At 40.3% G+C, this 21,892-nt stretch overlaps 1 protein-coding gene across 5 annotated transcripts in view; it reads left to right on the forward strand.

The window, feature by feature from the left end:
* Window positions 1-21,625, forward strand: part of magi3a (membrane associated guanylate kinase, WW and PDZ domain containing 3a) — a 105,201-nt gene extending 83,576 nt beyond the window's left edge. For 3 of the 5 annotated variants that reach the window (XM_077609106.1, XM_077609194.1, XM_077609446.1), the window contains 13 exons: window positions 1,638-1,835; window positions 5,416-6,027; window positions 6,983-7,014; window positions 7,396-7,654; window positions 7,746-7,840; window positions 10,134-10,326; window positions 10,932-11,141; window positions 12,723-12,908; window positions 12,982-13,075; window positions 15,913-15,955; window positions 16,101-16,238; window positions 16,319-16,457; window positions 18,262-21,625. In XM_077609106.1, coding sequence (XP_077465232.1) covers window positions 1,638-1,835; window positions 5,416-6,027; window positions 6,983-7,014; window positions 7,396-7,654; window positions 7,746-7,840; window positions 10,134-10,326; window positions 10,932-11,141; window positions 12,723-12,908; window positions 12,982-13,075; window positions 15,913-15,955; window positions 16,101-16,238; window positions 16,319-16,457; window positions 18,262-19,160 — 3,098 coding nt within the window. In that variant the 3' untranslated portion in view covers window positions 19,161-21,625. Of the gene's footprint in view, window positions 1-1,637; window positions 1,836-5,415; window positions 6,028-6,982; window positions 7,015-7,395; window positions 7,655-7,745; window positions 7,841-10,133; window positions 10,327-10,931; window positions 11,142-12,722; window positions 12,909-12,981; window positions 13,076-15,912; window positions 15,956-16,100; window positions 16,239-16,318; window positions 16,458-16,678; window positions 16,773-18,261 lie in introns of all 5 variants that reach the window. The other 2 variants (XM_077609272.1, XM_077609354.1) reach the window with 2 other exon arrangements.
* Window positions 21,626-21,892: the final 267 nt, after the last annotated feature.

Genomic DNA, 21,892 nt, shown 5'->3' on the forward strand with positions numbered 1-21,892 from the left:
TGCGATCATTTCGAGATACGAGTAAAATTTCGAGCAAATAATTATCTCTAGATACGAGAAAGCCAGGTGGCCAAGACATGAGAGGTTGTTTATCATTGTAGCGTCTTTTTTGCTGCATCTCTTTCGTGTATAACAGATATCTACGAGCACTGGGTGGAGTGTTGCATTTTTTTCAGTGTTTTTTTTCCGTCAATCAGCGCAGCGATCGCTAGTACGCGTATATTTTACTTCTTGTTGGCAAGTGGTCGTGCGTTATCCTATTGTGAGGACATTTGTGTGCATCATTTTCGGAATATTTTGAAGGTAATACAAAAGCAAACAGCACATCGATACAGAAAGTCAGGGTGGAGGAGGGGCAGATACATCCAACCCGGACGGTATCAAACTTAAATACAAAATTTGAATTAAGTTTAGTGTAAGGTTAGATTAAATTTATTTTTGAGTGTGTCTGCATCGTACAAGTTCATTTAAATGTGTTTATGTTATTAAACGAGCGTATTGCCGTGCAAAAAGCGCCCCCCCCTCTTTGTCCGTCTCTCTCTCTTTCCCCCTTTCGAAAATTAGAATTAAGTTTAGTGTATGGTTAGATTAAATTTATTTTTGAGTGTGTCTGCATCGTAATCCAAGTTCATTTAAATTTGTTTATGTTATTAAACGAGCGTGTTGCCGTGCAAAAAGCGCCCCCACTCTCCGCCCCCCTCTGTCCTGTCTTTCTTTCCCCCTTTCGAAATCTGTATATTTTTAGTACTATTAAACACATTTTAGTAATATTAAATCACTAGTTATGTGTTACTTTGTTAATAGATGGCGAATTAGAAGAAATAAAACATTTTTTCCAATCCAATATCCTGTTTTTGGTGTTTTTTTCAGAGGGTTGGAACAAATTAATTTGTTTTTAGTTCATTTCAATGGGAAACGTTCGTTCGAGTTATCGACATACGAGCTCAGTCCCAGAACGAAATAAGCTCATATCTCAAGGTACCACTGTATTGTGCACGAATCTCTCAGAGGATGATTTTTTAACCACTGATTTATCCCAGCCAAATACGGGCAGTTTGCGGAATATACCCTAAATTGATTGCCAGCCAATCACAGTAACCCACACATAAGATGAATAATTTCCATTACCACAGTAAAACTATCTTTTGACTACCATATTTTTGGGGGGCATATAAGTCACACATTTTTTTCATTGTTTAACTGACCAACACTCAATATTGACTCATGTTTTTCTTCTCTCTGACCATGACAGCCTGTTTGTTTTTAGGTGATAGCTATCTGAAAAACTTATGTTAACAGACGCCTATTTTACCTTTTTCTGTCTTGCTTTGTTTTGTTTTTTGGACTTTTTAATTTCCTCATTCTGTTAGGTTTAACTTTTTTACATCTAAGTGTACAAAAATAAACTTTACACCCAACTTCGGACAGTTAAGTGCATTATCTCTATAAATAACACATTGTGAGTTATAATATTGTTGGATGACTACAAACAGATGGCAGTTTATTACTTTGTTCACATCACGCGACCAGTACTACATTATTTGCTTATAGGATATTTTGAGATATCCGAACTTGCAAGAATCAGATCTTCAATTACATTTTCTCCATATTTCTTCTTCTCTTTCTCTTTGTGACAGAGGAGACTGGTCATGGAGTACATCGCTTCACACGAGACCCATCTCAGCTACAAGGCACCATTTATCAGACTGCGCTTCGAAAAAGCCCACAGGGCTTCGGCTTCACCATTATTGGAGGAGACCGTCCAGACGAGTTTCTTCAGGTCAAAAATGTTCTAACTGATGGGCCTGCTGCACTCGACAAGAAAATTGCCTCTGGTGAGTTTCCTACTTTGACACTTCTGTATCGCGATGGACAAGTCAAAGAGGCTAGGTGACGAAAGGGACAACATTTTTCAAAGTACTGCATTCTAGCATACTTGTCTTCAAACTTTCAAGGATTATATTTCTTTAGAAATGTACAAGATATCTCTGAGTAACTTTGCATAATCTGACACAAAACTGAGGAAAGTCAGACCAGCAGGTTCCTTCTTTAATGTCTGCTAACGTTCATCCCATTTATAACGAGGTATAAAGATTTCTTCTTCTGAGCAAAAGTCTGATTAGTTACTAATGGTTTAGATTGGTCTATGGTACCTACTGTCATTTAGAAAATCTGTGTCACTTTGACACTCAGCTTCAAATCATTTGCATGCATAATGCGGCTTTATTTACTCAGAGTACACAAACAAATATGGGTGCAGGCTGCAGAACTGTGCCTTTGCTGTAAAAAAATACATTGCATGATCAAACAAAGACAATTTTGAGAAGCGAATCTAAACACAAGACACATCTGTTAATGAATCTCAAGCATGCTTTATGATTAACTATGCCATTTTCTCCAACTTTATCTGTATAAAAAGTATCAGCACTTACAAAACTTAACTCTTTTTTGTACCAAAAAGGCTACAAAATGGCAAGCCTTTTTTGTGTCTTAATATTATTATCATTTTTACACCAACCCTTTTTTATGATAAATGTTTTAATTTTCATGCTATTGTGAAGATTCATTTCCTTACTTTATCTTGACTATGGACTACTGGAGCTATGTAACGTTCTTCAATCTGATCTTTAGTTGTCAGTGAAGAGGATTAATTGGGTGGGCTTGTTGAGGCAAGTTTGTCGAACAGCTATGGTAACATAACTGTCAACCTCGGCCAATTGGTCCCCTTATTAATGATTGCAATTCCTCTTATTGAGTGATAAAAAAAAACGTGCAAATGCAACGCGGCACATATTTACTCACATAGGGCGCACTTCAAAGTCCAAAATGTTTGGGGTCCCGAATCAGTATGCACTAAATTCAAGATTCTGTAGATGTCGCTGTATGACGTACATGTATGGGTACATTGCTTCCTGACAAGGCGGACGTGTGAAAGGGGAATGCTCATATCCTGCTTAAAGCATGACAATATTAGCAGTCGAGGATGACATTTGCGTCTGTTGCCAATGACCGAGACGATCCGGATTAGAGCCAAAATGGGTAAAACGCAGTGGCGGGCCGTTAGGGCCTTCAAGGCCTTCTCTGCTGGCCTAAGAAATATCTGAATCATATTATATTTTGTCCATCAATACGTACTTATTATTCCAAATGGTCTGTTAGCTTCCTTTCATTGCTTTCCCCCCTGGTTGCACTGCTGTGTGTTTTCATATTGAAGCATTTAACCAATCACATTTCAGCCATTATTTGTTGCCAGATCAGATCTGCCTCAAAGCCTGCACAATCAGTTCTTGCGGGCTCTGCTGCATTAAACTAGACTGTTGCTTTTAACCAATCAGATTTCGAGTTGGCAACCCCACAATGATTTTTCATAGGCGTTAGCATTTTGCTGGCTGGGACATGTCATTGCTTTCACAAACTATGATTGGCTAGTAGGCGGGCCAAAGCAGTACCGAGGCAGCCGAGATCGCAAACTCCACCCACTATGGCCGACAGAAGCAAAAACAAATAGATTCTGTTTGCTCACAAAGCTATTTTGCAGACGGACCTTTTCAGGAAAAAAATGGACATCTTTAAGAAAGGGCGGTCAACTCCGAAGCTAGCAAGCCTGTTACAGCCGGGAAAATGGTGTGTGGGGCACTTTCAGCGCGCTAACTTAGCTCTACAAGCAAATAGTATATTGTTGTTTTGATTTAAAGCCATTTTCAAAACGGACTATGCCAGAAATATGACAGGACAGGCTCGACTTTCATCATTAGCTTCGATGGCGATAGGAAAGAAGGAAGAAAGAAAGGAGGATGGATATTGTGTAAAAAGGATTTTGGGTGAGTAAAATATGGCTATATTCCTAAATAATATTTCAATTGTGGGCCAAGTTCTGATATCTGAAAAGCTCCAGTGTTTGTATTTAATCACAAAATGCTGCTAGGAAGTGAATTTTACCCCAGTTTAATTTTTGGCATTTCACCATTGACGTCCATCGCTGTCTTTTCCCGGGAAAAATCACCCCCCTGGCCTGGTTGTAATGTCTCAAAAGCTCCAGTATTTGTATTCAATCAATAAATGATGCTAGGAAGTGGATTTTACCTAATTTTAGTGCATTTTTTGTCATTTCACGTATGGACGTATCGACGTTCATCGCTGTCTTTTTACCGGGGAAATTATACTCCGGGCCCGGTTCTGATGTCTAAAAAGCTCCAGTATTTGTATTTAATCAATAAATGCTGTTTTTGGCTGGATTTTACCCCATTTTCGGGCAATGTTTGCCCGTACGCCATTGACGTTCATCGCTGTCTTTTCCCGGGAAAATCACCCCCTGGCCTAGTTTTAATGTCTGAAAAGCTCCAGTATTTGTATTTAATCATGAAATGCTGCTAGGAAGTGGATTTTACCCCATTTTTGTGCATTAATTTATTGATTATTTTTTATGTGTCGCAGCTGTAGCTGCAGTAGAGGTTTTATAGCCATAAAATAGTTTTTGAGGGTTGGATTGATACGTTGATGGCGCTACCAGAAAATACACCGCCCGCCACTGGTAAAACGAGATCGGTTTTACAAAAAACCTACTATAAAAAAAATCCTGTCCGAAAGTTGTTATACGGTACTTCGAAATGATCCAAAAACGTATAAAATACGGGAAAAATGTGTAAGTTGACAGGTACTATGTGGTAACCAAGTGCCCTGGGAGGAAAGTGTAGTGAGCAACCCCCAAAAACGACAGTATAGCTAGTATATATTGTAAAATAAATTATGTTTATTTATTGTTTACATCCCTAAGCGTTTATGGTTCACCTGAAATGAGTGATTAAAGGGGCTGCCGGTGCATTAAGTTCCTCCACGTCCTATCGTCACTTTCTTAGCGCAGCACCTGGGGGCTTGGATGTTTTCACATAAAAATTCTTCGATGTTGTATTGACAGCAATCGAAGTGGGACATTCGTTTTACAATATCACTGGGGGCGAACGCAGTGAGATGATACGCAACCCCTCTACCACAATTCACTGTCAACAAGGAGTGATTTAGGGCACCATAATCCGAATCACAGTCACAGATTCAAACCAGAACTCATTTTGGGGAGAACATGCAAACTCTACAGAGGTGGACCGACCTGGATGTGAACCCAGGACCCCAGAGCTGTGAGGCCGACGTGCTAACCACTCAATCCCCCGCCTAAATTTTTTTTTTCCTTGAATATTTTCCCCCAAAGCAATTTAGCACCCGCTCCACTAGACTGCCCCCCAGGCCATCTCCTAGTTCGCCTATACAAACAGCGATTTAGTTGGCACTTCAGATCTGTTTGTAAACCTATTCGTCAGGCTGTTCCTTCAAACCTGCGATTTTATATATTCATGAAGGAGTGCTGGGATCTGTTTTAGAGCTCACTCGCCGAATGCATTATTTTTTGTTTTTTGTTTTCAGGTGATGTAATTGTTGACATCAATAGGGCATGTGTGTTGGGAAAAACACATGCTGATGTGGTGCAGATGTTTCAATCCATCCCCATCAACCAGTATGTCGACATGGTCCTCTGCCGGGGATACCCGCTACCTGAGGATTCTGGCAGCAGTGAGGACGCCTCCAAGGATATTTGCTCGTCTCCTACCACATCCACGCCTCAAGACTCCCAACACAAAATCCCGGAAGGAGGAACCCTCCTCAGGCAAAGTTCTGTAGTACCACCAATGGCTAACGGGGGACGCCATCACCACCCCCACCACTCACACCACCACCACCACCAACCGCATGCCCACAACCAGGAGGGTCCAGATGCCACACTGCTTCAACCTGAACTCATAAGTGTCCCTTTATTGAAAGGCCCTGGAGGTTTTGGCTTTGCGATTGCTGATTGTCCACTGGGTCAAAAGGTGAAGATGATTCTAGATGCACAATGGTGCCGTGGTCTGCTGAAAGGTGATGTCATCAAAGAGATCAACAGACAGAATGTCCAGACATTGAGTCACTCGCAGGTGGTGGACATACTCAAAGACTTGCCTGTGGGTAGTGAGGTTAATGTCCTGATTCTTCGTGGAGGTGAGTCACTGGGTTGGGATTTTTGGGAGGGATGTTGGGGTTATTCACATTCATGGTGGACAACTCATCTAGTTGACCTAGTTAAAAGTGCTCTGACTGGCCAGACGCGAGTAGGTTTGATTTAGAAAAAAATGAAAAATTCCACTTAGATTTTTTTCCGTTTTATTTCTTGTTCGAAAATGACAACAATTGCAGTAATATGAACCATTGAAAGAATTGAGATATTTTGACATTAGAAGCAATATGGTTCAAACTTCTGGTAAGAAAATTGTAATTTTCGTCATTAGAAGGCATCAGGTTCTCACATTTCTTTTTTCAAATTGAATAATTTGATATTTTGAATTTACAAAGCCAGGCATATTAACTTCCTTATGATATTGACCCTAATAATGTGCTTTTGACTCAGACAGTATCTCAGAAATACCACTTGATGATTTTTCTTAAGATTTTCCCTTCAAAGTAACACATTTGTACTCCCTATTAAAACCTGAATATGAATCATGGGGTGGGTTATACGGAAGAAATTGCAAAATTCAACAATTTTAAGCATATGCACAGGCGGCTTATATGCGAGTAGATACGGTAATTAAAGAAAAAATACAGAAAATACTCTCTGATTTCTCTTGCTCTTGAGCTTTCATTAAAGATGTTTTGTGATTGTAGAATACTAATTGATTCAAAGCCCAATTTTCTCCATAACGGTCATCAAGATTTCAGACAGACCACTTTAAAAAATCTGGTAGCTGTCTATCAATATCATATAATTAGAGGGTATATATTCCATTCCAGTCATGTATATTCAGTTAGCAATTAACCACTACTACTTCTCCTGTTGAAAGAGTTTGGTTAATTCACTGTGGGTCAATTAACGATTTAGCAATTTAATATCTCAATTGCTTACTACATTAAACGGAAACATAATTATTAAATGTTTTCACCTATTTCTTTTTTCTAGGTCAGACATCACCTGTGAAATCATTGAAACCAGTAAGTTGAAACACACGTGTCTCATTGGTCAGAAACTGATGATAATGTACATACTACTATAGTCGATGATCAATCAAATCCCAGATAATAATACATTATTATATTAACTGCATGCATCAGCCAATGTGTGTGTGACTATTTTGGTCAGGTATTTGCCCAAAAAGTATTTTTCTGGAAAACAATGTTTCACCGCTCAGCTTTTTAAGGTATTGTGAGTAATTACTCTTACATTGCTCTTGAATGCTGCACTATTACAGCAGTGACAAGCTGAAACAGCAACAGTTTTTCTATCAATCCCCAGCAGAATGCAGAGCAGCAAGCACTTGGCACATAGTTATCTGTGTTTCGAATTTATGTCCTTATGTGATCCCTCTCTTTCAGCGCACAGCTCCAACATCTCAGCTTGTTCCCCAGCACACACCCCAACCTACATTTCAGCCAGGCGCTCAACAGACCGCTCACCACACCCACCCTACTCCTGTTAATCAGTTGCAGAGATCGGAGCTAAACAACAGCCCCGAGACTCTTGGTCATACAGAGATGCTTCCTAATCCGCTCGCCAACGTCATTCGCTCTTCTTCCCCCAAACCAGATGCTTCAGATCTGTACATCAAATCCAAGGCTATGTTGGATAACCAACGTATGTGGATACTAATTATTTTATAATACCTAATAAATTACCTTTTGCATCTTTGTCTTCTCCATTTTCATTGTATCTCATTTCTCTGCAGCTGCAAACTCCAAGGATCTCGATGTGTTCATTAAGAGAAACCATGAGTCTGGCTTCGGATTTCGGGTCCTCGGAGGTGAAGGCCCGGAGCAACCAGTAAGTAGGGAGCTCATTCAGCCTTCACTTAAAACCTTTTTTGGACTATAAGTTTTCTATGAATATAAGTGGCCCTAGCCAAAAAATGTGGAATGAAAAAGGAAAAAAACATATTTTTTGGACCTCATCTGAAATGTCATGTTGGTTTTATATTTGTTACTTTAATGTTAGAAATGATTTTATAGAAATATTTATCTAAATTTATCTACACAGGGGACTAATAATGGAAATTAGCCCTCAGCTACAATCTTACATATTTACATATATGTTCATTAACATGAATATAAATAAGTTCATTAATATATGCTGTCCCTTATTAAATAAATCAAACTCTAACTCATAATATACATCCTTTTAAATATAATTCACAATTCAATGTCATATTTAAACTTTATTTCAACATAAGTTGCCATTGGCGGCCTATGGTGTAGAGCAGGGTTGGCCAAGTCCGGTCCTCGAGAGCCCCTATCCAGTCTGTTTTCCATGTCTCCCTCCACCAACACACCTGAATCAAATAATCGGGATCGGTATGAAGCTTGTGGACAGCTTGCTGATCAGTTGATCATTTGATTCAGGTGTGGCTGACCCAACCCTAACCCTGTTTCACTCCGTTGACTTGGGTGCAGGCCAGCGCGGGCTATGATTGTGGGTGCGAATGGTTGTCTGTCTCCCTGTGTGCCCTATGGCTGACTGGCGACCAGTCTAGAGTGTAGTCTGCCTTTTGCCCGAAGTCATTTGGGATAAACTCCGGCAACTCTTTTGAGGATGCGCGGGACGGAAGATGAATGAAAGTTGCCATTGTTGTTTAAGTTACACTGTGATTTGGCTAGTTTGTAAAATGATGCAGCTATCTGTAATGATGGGCACATCTGCTCACCCTTTCCAGTTTGAGCTAATCCAAAATGAGAATTATAAAGACTAAACTAGAACTGAAAAAGTACACAACATGAGAAATCTTTAGTTGGTCACGTCTGCACGTGTGTTTCTAGGACATGTTTACGCATGCCAACGCAGATGGAGAGGTCAGCTGAAAATAGCTCCATTTCCCACTTCTGTCTGTGTTAATAGTATTCATAACAGCTAATGCTCTTTTTCCGAGTATGAGTGCAACACGAATAGAAACGACAACTATCCATGCCCATGTTGAGAATCCTGCTCACTTTGAAGTAGGAAGCTCAGCGTTTGCTCATTGCTCTCATCTTCCTACTCCTTCTTTGCTGGGAAGTGGAGACATTTCACTGCTGCTACTGAGCGCCGTAGGTACCACATTTGACATTCATTTTCCGTATTGCTTATCATCACACGGGTCGCAGGGTGGGCTCGATCCTATTGCAGCCAGCAGGGGACACCCTGAATTGGTGGCCATCCAGGGCATAAGGTGATGGACAACCATTCACGCTTACACTCTTACTTAGGGGTAATTTAGAGTGTTCAACCAGCCTACCTTTGGGATGTGGAGGAAAATCAAAGTATCTGGAGAAAACCCACGCAAGCCTGGGGAGAACATGCAAACTGAACCTGGGATTATACCCTCAATCTCAGAATTTTGAGGCCTACGCGCTAACCAATTTTTCTATCGCTACAATACATGTTTATAAAATTCTAACACCCTATATTGATAGTAGAGGCCAGATTATTTTGTTAGTTTTGGGGTTTATGCGTCATGTGACATTAGCTGGTTGTGGATTTTAGAGTAGAGCTGGAGCACCTTTCCTGCGACTGTCAGTGTGATGAAAAAAGAAAGAAAGAAAGAAAACATATTAGTTAGGGTGGCCCGGTGAATGAGTGGTTAGTACGTCGGCCTCACAGCTCTGCGGTCCCGGGTTCAAATCCAGGTTACGTCCACATGTGAAGTTTGCATGTTCTCCCTGGGCCTGCATGAGTTTCCCCCAGGCAGTCCGGTTTCCTCCCACATTCTAAAAACATGCATGGTAGGCTGATTGGACACACTAAATTGCCCCTAGGTATGGGTGTGGGTGTGCATGTTTGTCCGCCTCCTTGTGTCCCCCGCCTCTGGCCCGGAGTCAGATAGGCTCCTACACAACCTGCGACCTGAATGAGGATTAAGTGGTTCAGAAAATGAGTGAACATGTTAGTTGCACCTAGCTATGAGATGCAGCCATACTAGCAAAACAATGAAAAAGTTCTACTTTTAATCCAGATAATACAGTGCATAATATATATCAAATTGATACTATTCAGGGGAAAAGAAAGTCATTTCTCCTGGAGAAAATCAGATTTGCTTTTTGTGTCAGCACATTAATGCACTGCATTATCATTTTTGTGTCTCCAGGTGTACATAGGCGCCATTGTCCCGCTGGGTGCTGCTGAGAAGGACGGCCGCCTGCGGGCGGGTGATGAGCTACTTTGTATAGATGGCGTGCCAGTGAAAGCCAAATCGCACAAACAAGTACTAGATTTGATGACTAACGCTGCCCGCAATGGACAGGTCATGCTAACGATTCGTAGGAAATTTACACATTTAGGTGAGTCGATGGTGTAACCTCCTTAAGAAGTATAAAAGTAATAAATTGTTTGTTGAGGTAGCTCTCTCAGCTATTATAAAATGATTTTTGGGTGCAGAATCCAAAACCAGTCTGAATGTTTCTCCATTATATCAGGCTGTTATTAAAAAAATAAATTTGTTTTTATGATATGATCCCTGTTCTTCCAAAAAATATATCTATGTAAAATGCTGTCCTGTGTTCAAAATGAAATATGCAAGCAAAAGGCATGTCAACAATAATTATTCAAAGATTTGGTGTTTTTCGACTGATAGTGCTACAGTAACTATAATTGTGTGAAAGTATGAACAAAATAGTTTATAAGATTTGAAGAAAAATCTTGATATACTGTAGGAGAACTGACTATAATTTTTCAGTCAGTCAGCATTCCAGCTGTAACTTCAATGGGGATAAAAAATGTAATTCAACAGTATTTTTTTCACATTAGTCCTTGGTGTGATTTTACGTCAAAATAAGAGTTTTTATTCTTAATAATGCTAATAGTACACTGAGACCCCCAACTTTTGTAGTCTTAGATATTGCTGAAATAGCCCAAGCAGCTCTTATCGGACCATTTTTTTTTTCAGATGGTGGTGGCTGGGAAGAGGATGTTGGGCAGCAGCCCATGCAGATGACACCTGTTCGGGTCGGTAGCTCTCCTACAATCACGGGAATGGAGCCTCCGAAGGCTGCCTATCTGTCTCGACAAGAGTCCTTTGATGTCACTCTACATCGTAAAGACAACGAAGGCTTTGGCTTTGTCATCCTCACCTCAAAGAACAAACCACCTCCTGGAGGTCAGTCATGGACGTCATTATAAATGTTGTATTTCCAAACTCAGAGCTGCCAAATGTCAGAAATCATATTTCATAGTTGGTAAAGAGAATTTTCAGGTTTGTGACCCTTTTTCCTATTAGCATTTACCAGCTACGCATACAAAAATAAAGATTCATTAATTTTCTGTACTGCTTATCCTCAACAAGGGTCACTCGCGGGGGGTGCTGAAGCCCATGCCAGCTGACTTCGGTCACAAGGAGATGGACAGCCATTCATGCTCACACTTATACCTAGGGACAATTGACCATACAGTAGCTCAGCATTTTACTACTTACAACACTGAAACTAAGGAAATTGATTAACTACCTTCCTGCTGTTGTAATTGTTTCGTTGTTATTTCATAAAATTAATTGCATTATCTATTGCTATCATTGAGACTGAATGTTATCATTCAGTGCCAGGGATCCCAGTTTAAATTTGATGTCTATCGCTCTAAATGGCAGTGAATGAGTCAAAAACACCATTGTGATTGACAGAAGGAAGATTAATTAAATTGCTCTGTCGTTATTTAGGCTGGGTATTGCGTCTTGAAGCATATCATGTTATGATCCGAAACGGCAAAGCCTAATTGCAGTTTGCATTACAATAGTGGGCAAAGCTTATCAAACATTTTTTGGGGAGATAGATAGATCTATCTGATCATGTGATTGGGAATCGGGCCCAAGCACGTCATTTCCAGAGGATCGAAATTGAATAAAAAAAGATCATGGTTTTAAAATGTATTAAGGGTTACACGAAACAAAATAATCCTGATGTATATTGCAAAAAGTACATACACAGTACTATACTACATATTTATATTTACATGAGTCAAACTAACTTTGCAGAACAAAGAGCATAAAATTTAAGAAAATCACAGTCAAGAGTGCCCAACTTATCTTGTTGGAATATATCTTTATTAGTTTTTTTTATGACAGCCAAATATTTAAACAATTTGTTCACAACTCTATTTTGTGCTGCACAACTGATTCACAAAAAAAAAATCACTACTAACGCTCATATATAGCTTTAATGTTGGATGGCAAATTGGGGGGAAAATGCATTTGGGTGTGATATTTTCGCTCCTTAATTCATTTCCGGAGTATTGAAACAGGAGGGAGTATTGGCAGATAAACAAAACCAGCTCACTCAGACTCAACTCACATGCAAAAATAGGCAATCGAGGCATCCCTAATCTTTGTGGGCCTGACAGAGGAATAAAAAACAGTAAACAGTGTTTAACTAGTAATTCCGTATTTTACATATCACTGCAAACATTTTTCAGGAATTATAGCAAACCAGCTTTTGCCATATGTTTATAAAGAACCACATGAAAAGCATTTTTTAAAATAGTGAGCCATATGAGCACTTGAGTTGTGTCTGTCTTGCTCAATACCATGAGGGGTCTAGAATCCATTGTCTATGTGCGTGACTGGTTTCAAACGAGAATGACTTGGTCCTCTGACATCACATGTAAATATGGTGTCTATGAGAAAAATGGCATCCATAGTCAAGTCAAAAATTGTAAATATGCTTACATGACTGATGTCTGTGTGTTTTAGTAATACCTCACAAGATTGGACGCATAATTGACGGCAGCCCGACTGATCGGATCGGTCAGATGAAAGTGGGTGACCGAATCTCTGCTGTAAACGGTCAGTCCATCATAGAGCTGTCACACAACGACATTGTCCAGCTAATCAAGGATGCTGGCACTTCAGTGACACTCACTGTTGTACCTGAAGACGGTGGGTTGGCATGTTTTTTTCATTAAGGAGACCATTTTTAAACATGGTTGATAGTTTTAAACCACTTTTACAGACAGCATGCCTCCGTCCACCACAAACTCAGCCATGCAGAGTCCTTCAGGGCATCACAGAGCTGTTGGCCAGCAGCCTCCAAACTATGTGGACAGGTACATGCTCATAGACTCTCAACTGGGGGTTGTGGACAAATTAAAAATATGTCCAACCATTTATCTGCACCTTGCGGTTTTTGCTCCACTGTGGCTCACACAAAAAGACAGAAAATCCCTTGCATCTCGGCTTGAATAGTGGAGCTAAGGGAAAAAGAAAAAAAAGATTACAGAGCAGTCAGGCTTCTTTTTATGCTGCACATTTAATCCTGCTGCAGCAGATCCTCACCTGCTCAGCATTTCAATTCGACTCATCAAACGGTATTGTAGTTTGTATGGAAAAAAATGTTTAAGCAGGCAAGCTGTACAAAGCCATTTTTCTGGTGACATGGCAGAGAAATGTGTTGCCAATACAACAGTTTGAAGCATTAGGTTGAACTGTGTCATCACATTGCTCAGCAGTAGCTCATAACATGACTTCGAGGTTATATTGTCCTGACATTGGAACTGATTTTCCCATTCATACCACATGACATAACCATGTTGGCAGGGATTGTTGGTTCAGTCAGAAATCCTAAAACGGTTTAATGGGGCGCCCTAATGACCGTTTTCGGTATTGCATTTCACACTTAAAAGACTGTAAACTCATTTTGATGATTGCTTCTAAATCAGTGGTTCTTAACCTTGTCGGAGCTGCCGAACCCCACCAGTGTCATATGCACATTCACCAAACCCCACTTTAATGTAAAATACAATATGATTTTTTTTAAATTTCAAGATATATAAATTTCTCGCAGCACTGATCGGCCAAGCAATGTCATGTGATCATTTGCAGCCAGTGATGGTCAAACAGGGCATGTTATCGTGTATAGACATGATGAGTCGATGTGTCATGACCTCCGCGGCAGAGGATCCACCGAACCCCTGAGACCGACTCACCGAACCCTTAGGGTTCAATCGAACCCAGGTTAAGAACCACTGTTCTAAATGAATGAAATATTTTGTAAGTTAAGTGCGGAAAGCATGAGCATAAGCTTAGAATAATTGTGTGCTGAATCGCTGAGTTATAGCAGAAACAATTTTTTGTCAGATTTTTTTTTCTGCCAGGATTGTGTAGACTGGTTTAAAATTTGCTCGTCTATTATATAAGGCTTCCTGGTTAATTAGTCTGTTTTTCATTTTAGCCATGACCATTACCACAGCGGCTTGAATATACATATTCTCTGGGTCCCTTAATGCCCTAAACAACAACCACGGTTAGGTTCTTTGAAGGGTTTTTTTTCTATATATTTGGACTTTTCCCTTTTTCTGTAACTTGTCCGTGTTATTACCCAATGTTTTCACTTGTTGTTGCCCAGACCTTGTGTTGTTACCTATTTGTTGCCTCTCGTGTCAACCACCTGTAGCTCATTGTCTCGTCAACCCCTGTCTAGTTAAAAAATGCAACGCTCCGCTCAGTGCTTATAGAGACATTACACGAGGGAGTTGTGACCAGAAAGACAGTGACCATGATGTTCTTATGAGCAGCCTCTCGCATCAGCTGTATGCTCGTATATCAAAATTTGCCTCATATCTCAAGATAAAAATTAGCTCGAAATTTTACCCGTATCTCAAATTACTCGTATTTTGGGGCACTCGTATGTCGAGGTATTACTGTACTTTAGTGCACCCAATCCCTCTGTCCGCCTGCTTCCCTGCACTTGGGTCCATCCTCTTGCTCACCCTGCACTACTGACAAATACATTTTAAAACATTGAAACAACTAAGAATATTTTGCTCTCTGAATTTTATTTATTCATTTGCTTTGTTTTGGTTTGGTTTATAAATCTTGTGGCCTCACTTTGCATAACGCTACGAATGATCCCTTAGTCCAAATGGAATGAAGGTCTATTGCTCTCAATAGGTGTTCTCAATATCATTTGACTCTTTTCATAACTACCACAACAAATGCACTTTGACCTAGACTGGCAACAATAAGTTAAGCCAGGGGTCAACAACCCAAATTGTTAAAAGAGCCATATTAGATGAAAAAAAACAAATATGTCTTGAACCGCAAAAAATTAAAAGCCTTATAATGAAGGCAACACATTCTGTATGTATCAACATTAGCCTATTATCAAAATGACTTAGTTGGCTACAAATATATCATGAGTGTTCATTATTAAATGTTTATTTTCCCTGCAGTGCATTCTGTAGATAACGAAGCACCACGTGAATGCCCCCTCAAGTTTAACTTCATTACAATAATAATGAATTATGCTTCATTGCTTTGACGAAATTAAAGAATTGCAATAATTAAATCTGAGTTTTTTATCTCATTTTTATTTTGACGATTCGACAAAACCACAACAAAAAGGAACGTGCTTTACGGGCCCCTTCGCCAGTTGTGTACGGTTTTCCATGCTTTTTTTTATCTTCTGGGTTGGAACAAAATTTGCAAAAACGTTGAATCCTCTGTTTTCCTCAATTATCTTTTCTCATTTCCCCTTGGGATCCATGCCCCATCACACACTCACCAGTTTGGTTACAACAAGCACCTGCCTAGCATCCCGCCCTGCTGATAAAACTTGTGTCGTAGGCCAATCTTTGTTGACAGAAATGTTGATTTTTAATATTTATTCTACACATTCTTACAGCATTAAAAAAACGTTAAGAATGTGTCATGTTTGTTCTACAGAAATCACATTAAAACAAAAAATATATTTCCCCTATTTTCAAACATTTTTGAAAAAGCTACAGGGAGCCACGAAGGCAGCACTAAAGAGCCCCATGCGGCTCCAGAGCCTATAGTTGCCAACCCCAGAGTTAAGATAATGATGGCTATAGGAAAGATGTTGACTGAAGTGACGCCTGCCAATGCAAGGGTTAATTTCTGATTATTGTTTTTGCTGGAGCAGGAATGGTGACGTGGTAGCACTCAACCCATCATTCTTCAAGCAGGTGAGCTTGCATTTGTTCAATAGAACAGTTTTTCACCTTATTAATCTGTTTGGCATCTCAGCTGTTACGATGCCGTTTCAGCTCAAGAGGATAAAGAAATTTCAAATGCCTTATGCACCGTTAAATTGATCTTTTTTACAAAAAGGACTGTTTTGTGGTGGAGCTGGATCGTAGCCAGAGGGGTTTCGGCTTCAGTCTAAGGGGAGGTAAAGAGTACAACATGGGTCTGTTTATCCTGCGCCTGGCTGAAGACGGGCCTGCACTTAAAGATGGGAGGATCCATGTGAGATTTTGCCATTTGGCTAGCCAAAGTCAAAAAGTGACCATGAATTAAAAAAAATGGCGTGTAAATCTGTTTCACAGGTTGGCGATCAGATTGTGGAGATCAACGGTGAGGCCACTCAGGGCATCACTCACACACGGGCTATTGAGCTGATCCAAGCAGGAGGCAATAAAGTTCATCTGTTGCTTCGACCTGGCCAGGGTTTAGTTCCCGATCACAGTGAGTGACCCTCGACAATCCCGTGGTCGAGCCTGGCCGTGCGAGTAGAGCTATCATTTTCAATATCGGCCATATGCTTCTTCTTATCATGCTCGTTTTTCGCCAGCTTTCTCTATCGCTTCTTGTTTCTCAAGCTTTCTCATGCTCCTTTATCTGACTTGCCTTCTCTGTGTTTTCCATTGGCACGGCAGTCTGTTACTATTTATCTCTTCCTCCTATAGGTCTGAGCTCTTCTTCCACCCTGTGCTTCTACATGAAACCAGAGCATCACTAAAGGCCTCACTGCTTTTCTTGGTCTGTCCCTAAATAACCGCGGTAAAACCTTGTGCTCCTCTCCTTCTTTCCCAACTGATCTATCTGCTGCCAGATTTAAGTGTTGTTCTCTGCTTCTTCCTCTCATGCACCATCAAATTAATAGGCAAGTTGCTTGTGACAGCCCATGTAATTATGGCTAAACCAAAGCAGTGAGTCCTAGAAGAACAAACAGACCTGCAGGGGGTAGGAAGTCATTTTGAATGCCACTGAAAACTTGCCTTTTCATAGGAGGGGTGGGGGTGGCGGTCTGATTTTTAATATTAAGTCGATTCAATATTTAATAGCAAAATATATTAGGGAAATTCCAGAAGTGGGGGACATTTTACATAGCAACCTTCAAATTGAAAACGGCGGTGGGCCTTGAAGATCAATTTGGGGTTTTTTTGTCAGTTTTTTTTAATTCAGGATTCTTTTGTGTACTCGTTCATGTTGTGCGACTCGCAGTGTGGAGGGAACGCTTCAGTGACTGCACACAGTGTTTAAAGAAGTAAACATTGTGAGGTTTCAGCCGTCCCGCTTTTATGGCAATTTTTGAATGCTATTGTAGCAACACTTTTTTAGCTACTCATGTGGTATCTAGAAGCAAAACTTATTTTTTGCACGTTTATTCCCCTTTGCTCGTCAGTTTTTTTGTTTCGTTGTTGTTTACCTACCGTTTCATTATGTCCTGATTGAGCATTCATAGCGCAGCGGTATTAGATACATATCTGATTTATATTTATAGACGAAAGAGGCCCAGGTTGTATATGAAAAGACTGACATCAGATGGTTCATCATGCAGGAAAATTGATTATAATGCTTGTGGCATATGGCCTAAGAAATTTTACAAGATTTTACTTGTGGTGTGAATGTAGCTTAAAGGAATGCTTCAAAATAATTGGGAAAACAGCAAATGTGTCTGAAGTACAATGTCCTACTTTTTCAGTGAACATCGAATAAAACAGTGATTTTTTTTCTTTTTAATATTATTTGTTTTATTGCTGTCTCAAAATGGGGGTATAGTGATTTGATAAAAATATATTTTCAATATTTACTCGTTCAGTGCCATCGTCAGTGATTGACAGCAAGTCCATCAGTGTGAGCGTGAATGGTTGTCCATCTCCTTGTGTCCTGCAATTGGCTGGCCACCGATTCATGGTGTCCCCCACCTGGTGCCCTTAGTTAGCTGGGATAGGCTCCAGCACCCCTCTGCGAACCTTATGAGGATAAGCGGTTCAGAAAATTGATTGAGTTTTGCCCCTGAAGAATGGGCAGGTTAGCATCAATAGCTCTTCCGTCTGCTCTGTGCACAGCTATGGTTGATCGCTACCTTGCTAAATATTGGAAAAATACAGAATTTGAAGAAAGTCGTATTTTCTGGAGTTTATTTTAATTTGATCATGCCTCTAATGCATGGCATTATTTTCCCTTCTATGTGCAAAATACCCTAGTAAAGTAAAGTTAGGGTTTTTGCTCACAAATGATCCAACTTTTTCACTGTGTTTTCCAGGTGTAGAGGACAACATAACCATTCCAACCTCAAACTTGTCCAAATGCTCTCTAAATGAAGGCCAGTTATCATCTCCAGCATCTCCAGCCTCTGTCTCCATCTCTACCTCAGAAGTGTCTCCATCCTCACCCCCAGTAACAGGCCCCGAAGAGTTCCCCAGAACGGAATTACGGTCAGTGGGATCGCCTGCCGCCGGGAGAGAACGCGCACGTCAAGCTAACCACTCAAGAGGACAGCAGGTTTACAACAAGCGCACCACCAGCCCTGGGACCCAAACCAGGAAAGCAAGCAACAGCGACATTAAGGCGAGTAGTCCCAAGAGAAAAAGCGGATTAGATCATGTGGAGAGTTCTCAGAGCCCCACAAAACCAGAGCGTTCTTCCTCCGAGAATACTGGCAGGCATCGAAAGCAGGAAACGCAGCGAGGTCCTCGCTCCTCCAGCCCCAAGAAAAGCTCCAAAGGGGAACAGGAAGCTCCTGTGCCATGGAAGAATCAGGAAGGCCACCAAAGCCCGCGACGCCCGGCTGGCCAGCAGCCACCTGGAGAAGGGCGAAGATACAATGAGGAGGCTCGGTGGCAGGATATTCACACTTCAGAAAGTGATCGCAACAGGAGGGGCAAAAAGGCGGAACAAGAGACAGGGTCACAAAAGTCGCACGGGCACAGGGAGAGGTCGGGGTCAGGCGCTGATACGCTAAACCGCAGGAGTGGAAAGGAGATAGAGAGCTGGTCCCACGGTTTGCCTGGAGATGTCAATCAAAGGGACCTGAGAGGGTCCAGCAGTAGCCTCCAAGATCCTGGGTGCAATGAGACCTCCACCAAGAAGCCTCCCATTACTCCAGGTCCATGGAAGGTCCCAAGTCCGAGCAAGATGCAGTCCCAGGTGGACACGACATAGAATGTGTACAGTCCGAACACATTTCGGTTTTATCATGGGCTGTGGTTTTGTTTCCTCCGCTTTGCAATGCTCGGTTTTCCAAGGCTATCGTTTGTTCCGCCAGGCAAAGAAGCTTCTTTTTTTTCCAGACTCTGGTTTGAAGGAACTCTTGCATTCCCCATTCACTGTGAGACTTGGATAATGGATCTGATTTTGTCACTGTGAAGGTTTGAGGGCACATTGTTTGTATTGGCTGGCTCGTACTTGTGTTTGTAGTATTGGATAAGTCATGAGGAGCTCTTTGACAGCAGCACTGTTGATGAGCCGACTCCTTTTCTACACTCTCATGATCATGTCCACATTTGGCGACCTTTTGCGGCAATTTTTACACACAACCCAAAAGACCAGATACTTGTGCTTATCGTTCTTGTGTTTGTTTAATCTGTAACTTATATCTAAAGTATAACTGTCAGTCGATGTGCTAACTCATTGCACTTGGTCTTGAAAGCAGAAATAGAATGCGTAGATGAACATTATGCTTTAAAACTACCAAAAAAGGCTTAGGCAATGAAAGGAAAATCTATACTTACTAAATCTGCCTGTTTTCTTTAAAAAAAAAAATTAAAAACTGTATAATACAGTATCTTAAGAGAAGGAAAAATATAACGTTAAAATTCCTGTTCAACAAGTTTTACATCTCTAAATACTACACAATCTATACATTCTATTTCTATTTCACCATCCGTGATGGGTCAACTTTGCAGTTCTGTGTTTTAGGTCTTGTGGCTATTGTGCATTTGAAAGCGTTTCCATGTCGCTGTAGCATTTTCTTAATATGCTGGTTCTGAGCATTATTTATCCAAGTCTTTACTGCATACTGTTTAAGGCTGCCACAATAGTATTTTGATACTTGATTAATCACTTAACACATTTTTTAATGTACGGTACTAAAATTCATTCGACACCATCTCTCCAGCTTCAAACCGATTGGACGTCTATTGCTGTCAAAAGCAGGAAATGAGTTAAGCAGTGTCTGACCAGGCCATGGTGGCAATTACTTTGCATTCAATTACTTTCAATTCAAATTTGGTATCGATACAGCCACAAGTTGGAATCAGTGCAACATGTTTTTTTTGTTCCCAAAAATTACATGGTTCCATAGTTAAATAGTATTCATAATCTTTTTTTTTCACCACAGGATTTGGTTCCAATGTGCATTTACAGTTCAAATGTTAAGCCCGGAGTAATATGACTAAATATTGTGGTTTACACAAGACTGGATTCTTCGACCAATCATAAATATTATAGGTAATTAGAATAATCATACGCAATCATTCGTTGCCGTCAACAGATTTTGGATGGATGAAAGTAACAGAATTTGTGAGAAGAGCTCTGACTTCAGAAGTCTTTAATAGTTCTTGTACAGTATATCAGCAAAACATTATCTTTTCACCTGACATTATTTTAGTCACTAAATTATTCATTCATTCCTCTTCCGTTCCTCGCATCCTGTTAAGAGTTGCGGGGGTTGCTGGAGCCCTGATTTAAGAGAAAAGCCAGACTACACCCTGGCTAGACTGGTCGACAGTTAGCCGTAGGGCACACAGAGAGACAGACAACCATTCGCAGTCACAATCATTCCGCCACCAGTAGGAATCAAGCCCACGCCTGCCCGCATCGAAGTCAGGCGAGTGAACCACTACACCATCAGGCAGTCATGTCACTAAATTACTATACAAGTTATGGAGACAAAAAAGGCATCTCTTAATTAAACTGTACAATTTAAAGCACTTCCGTCATAATACAGCGCATTTTTTTCGTACGAATTTTTCATTTCGTTTCACACACACGTGTATTATAGACATATTTATTTTAATTGAATCAGGGACATTATACTTTGCAGTTTAATGCATTGGGGTCCTCATATACTCGCCATTGACCTTTTCTTCAATGACTCGACTGCATGTAGAAAATTCCACAAAGTTCATCAAAGGTAGTCTAAGTGTGACCTATATTTTTAAAATGACGACTACGAACTTTATCGGGTTGAATTCAAACATGCACTGATCTTGCTAATCTTGAGCACTGTATTTTTTTATGCTTGTTGCTATGTGAAGCATCAGACTGCCTTTTGAAAGGTGTACAGAAGAAATAGTCTGGCATTCCTTTTTTTTTTGCTTTATCGTTGATATGATGGATCCCTGTACTGTTAACTGTGCATTCCATTACCATGTACGAGACTGTGGCCTTGTATTGCTTAATTATAAGAAAGATATAGTTTTACCATAACAGTTAGTTGTAAATGTTTCTAAATTGTACAGCACCTGTATAAATCCTTGCTCTCTTGCAGGGGAAAAATATCATCTGTAAATTGTTTCATTATTTTTATAAGGGAACTGACAGGAATATATATCAAATTGGTGAAAAGACATTGTCTTGCATTCTGATCATGCACTGATAAATAAAGGTTTACTGAATAAATTGAACCCTGCATTGGTATATTCAATATATGCTGGTCTACAAAATACTTGTGAAATGTGAAATTCTTCAAAACATTTCTTCCGATCCACTATTTTCCACTATTGTCAATCAAAAATGTGCTGTCAATGCTTATGAATTTAGTTTTATAAAGTGATGTTCCTTATTTTATGCAAGTCATTCATGCAATTTTTATCTCTACTGCTTACATCCAAGGGTTACAGGGTTGCTGGAGCATCTCAGTTAACAAATTGATGCCATCTTATGTTTGGCAT

The sequence above is a fragment of the Stigmatopora argus genome, chromosome 1 (genome assembly GCF_051989625.1).
Source record: "Stigmatopora argus isolate UIUO_Sarg chromosome 1, RoL_Sarg_1.0, whole genome shotgun sequence".
Taxonomy (NCBI): Eukaryota; Metazoa; Chordata; class Actinopteri; order Syngnathiformes; family Syngnathidae; genus Stigmatopora; species Stigmatopora argus.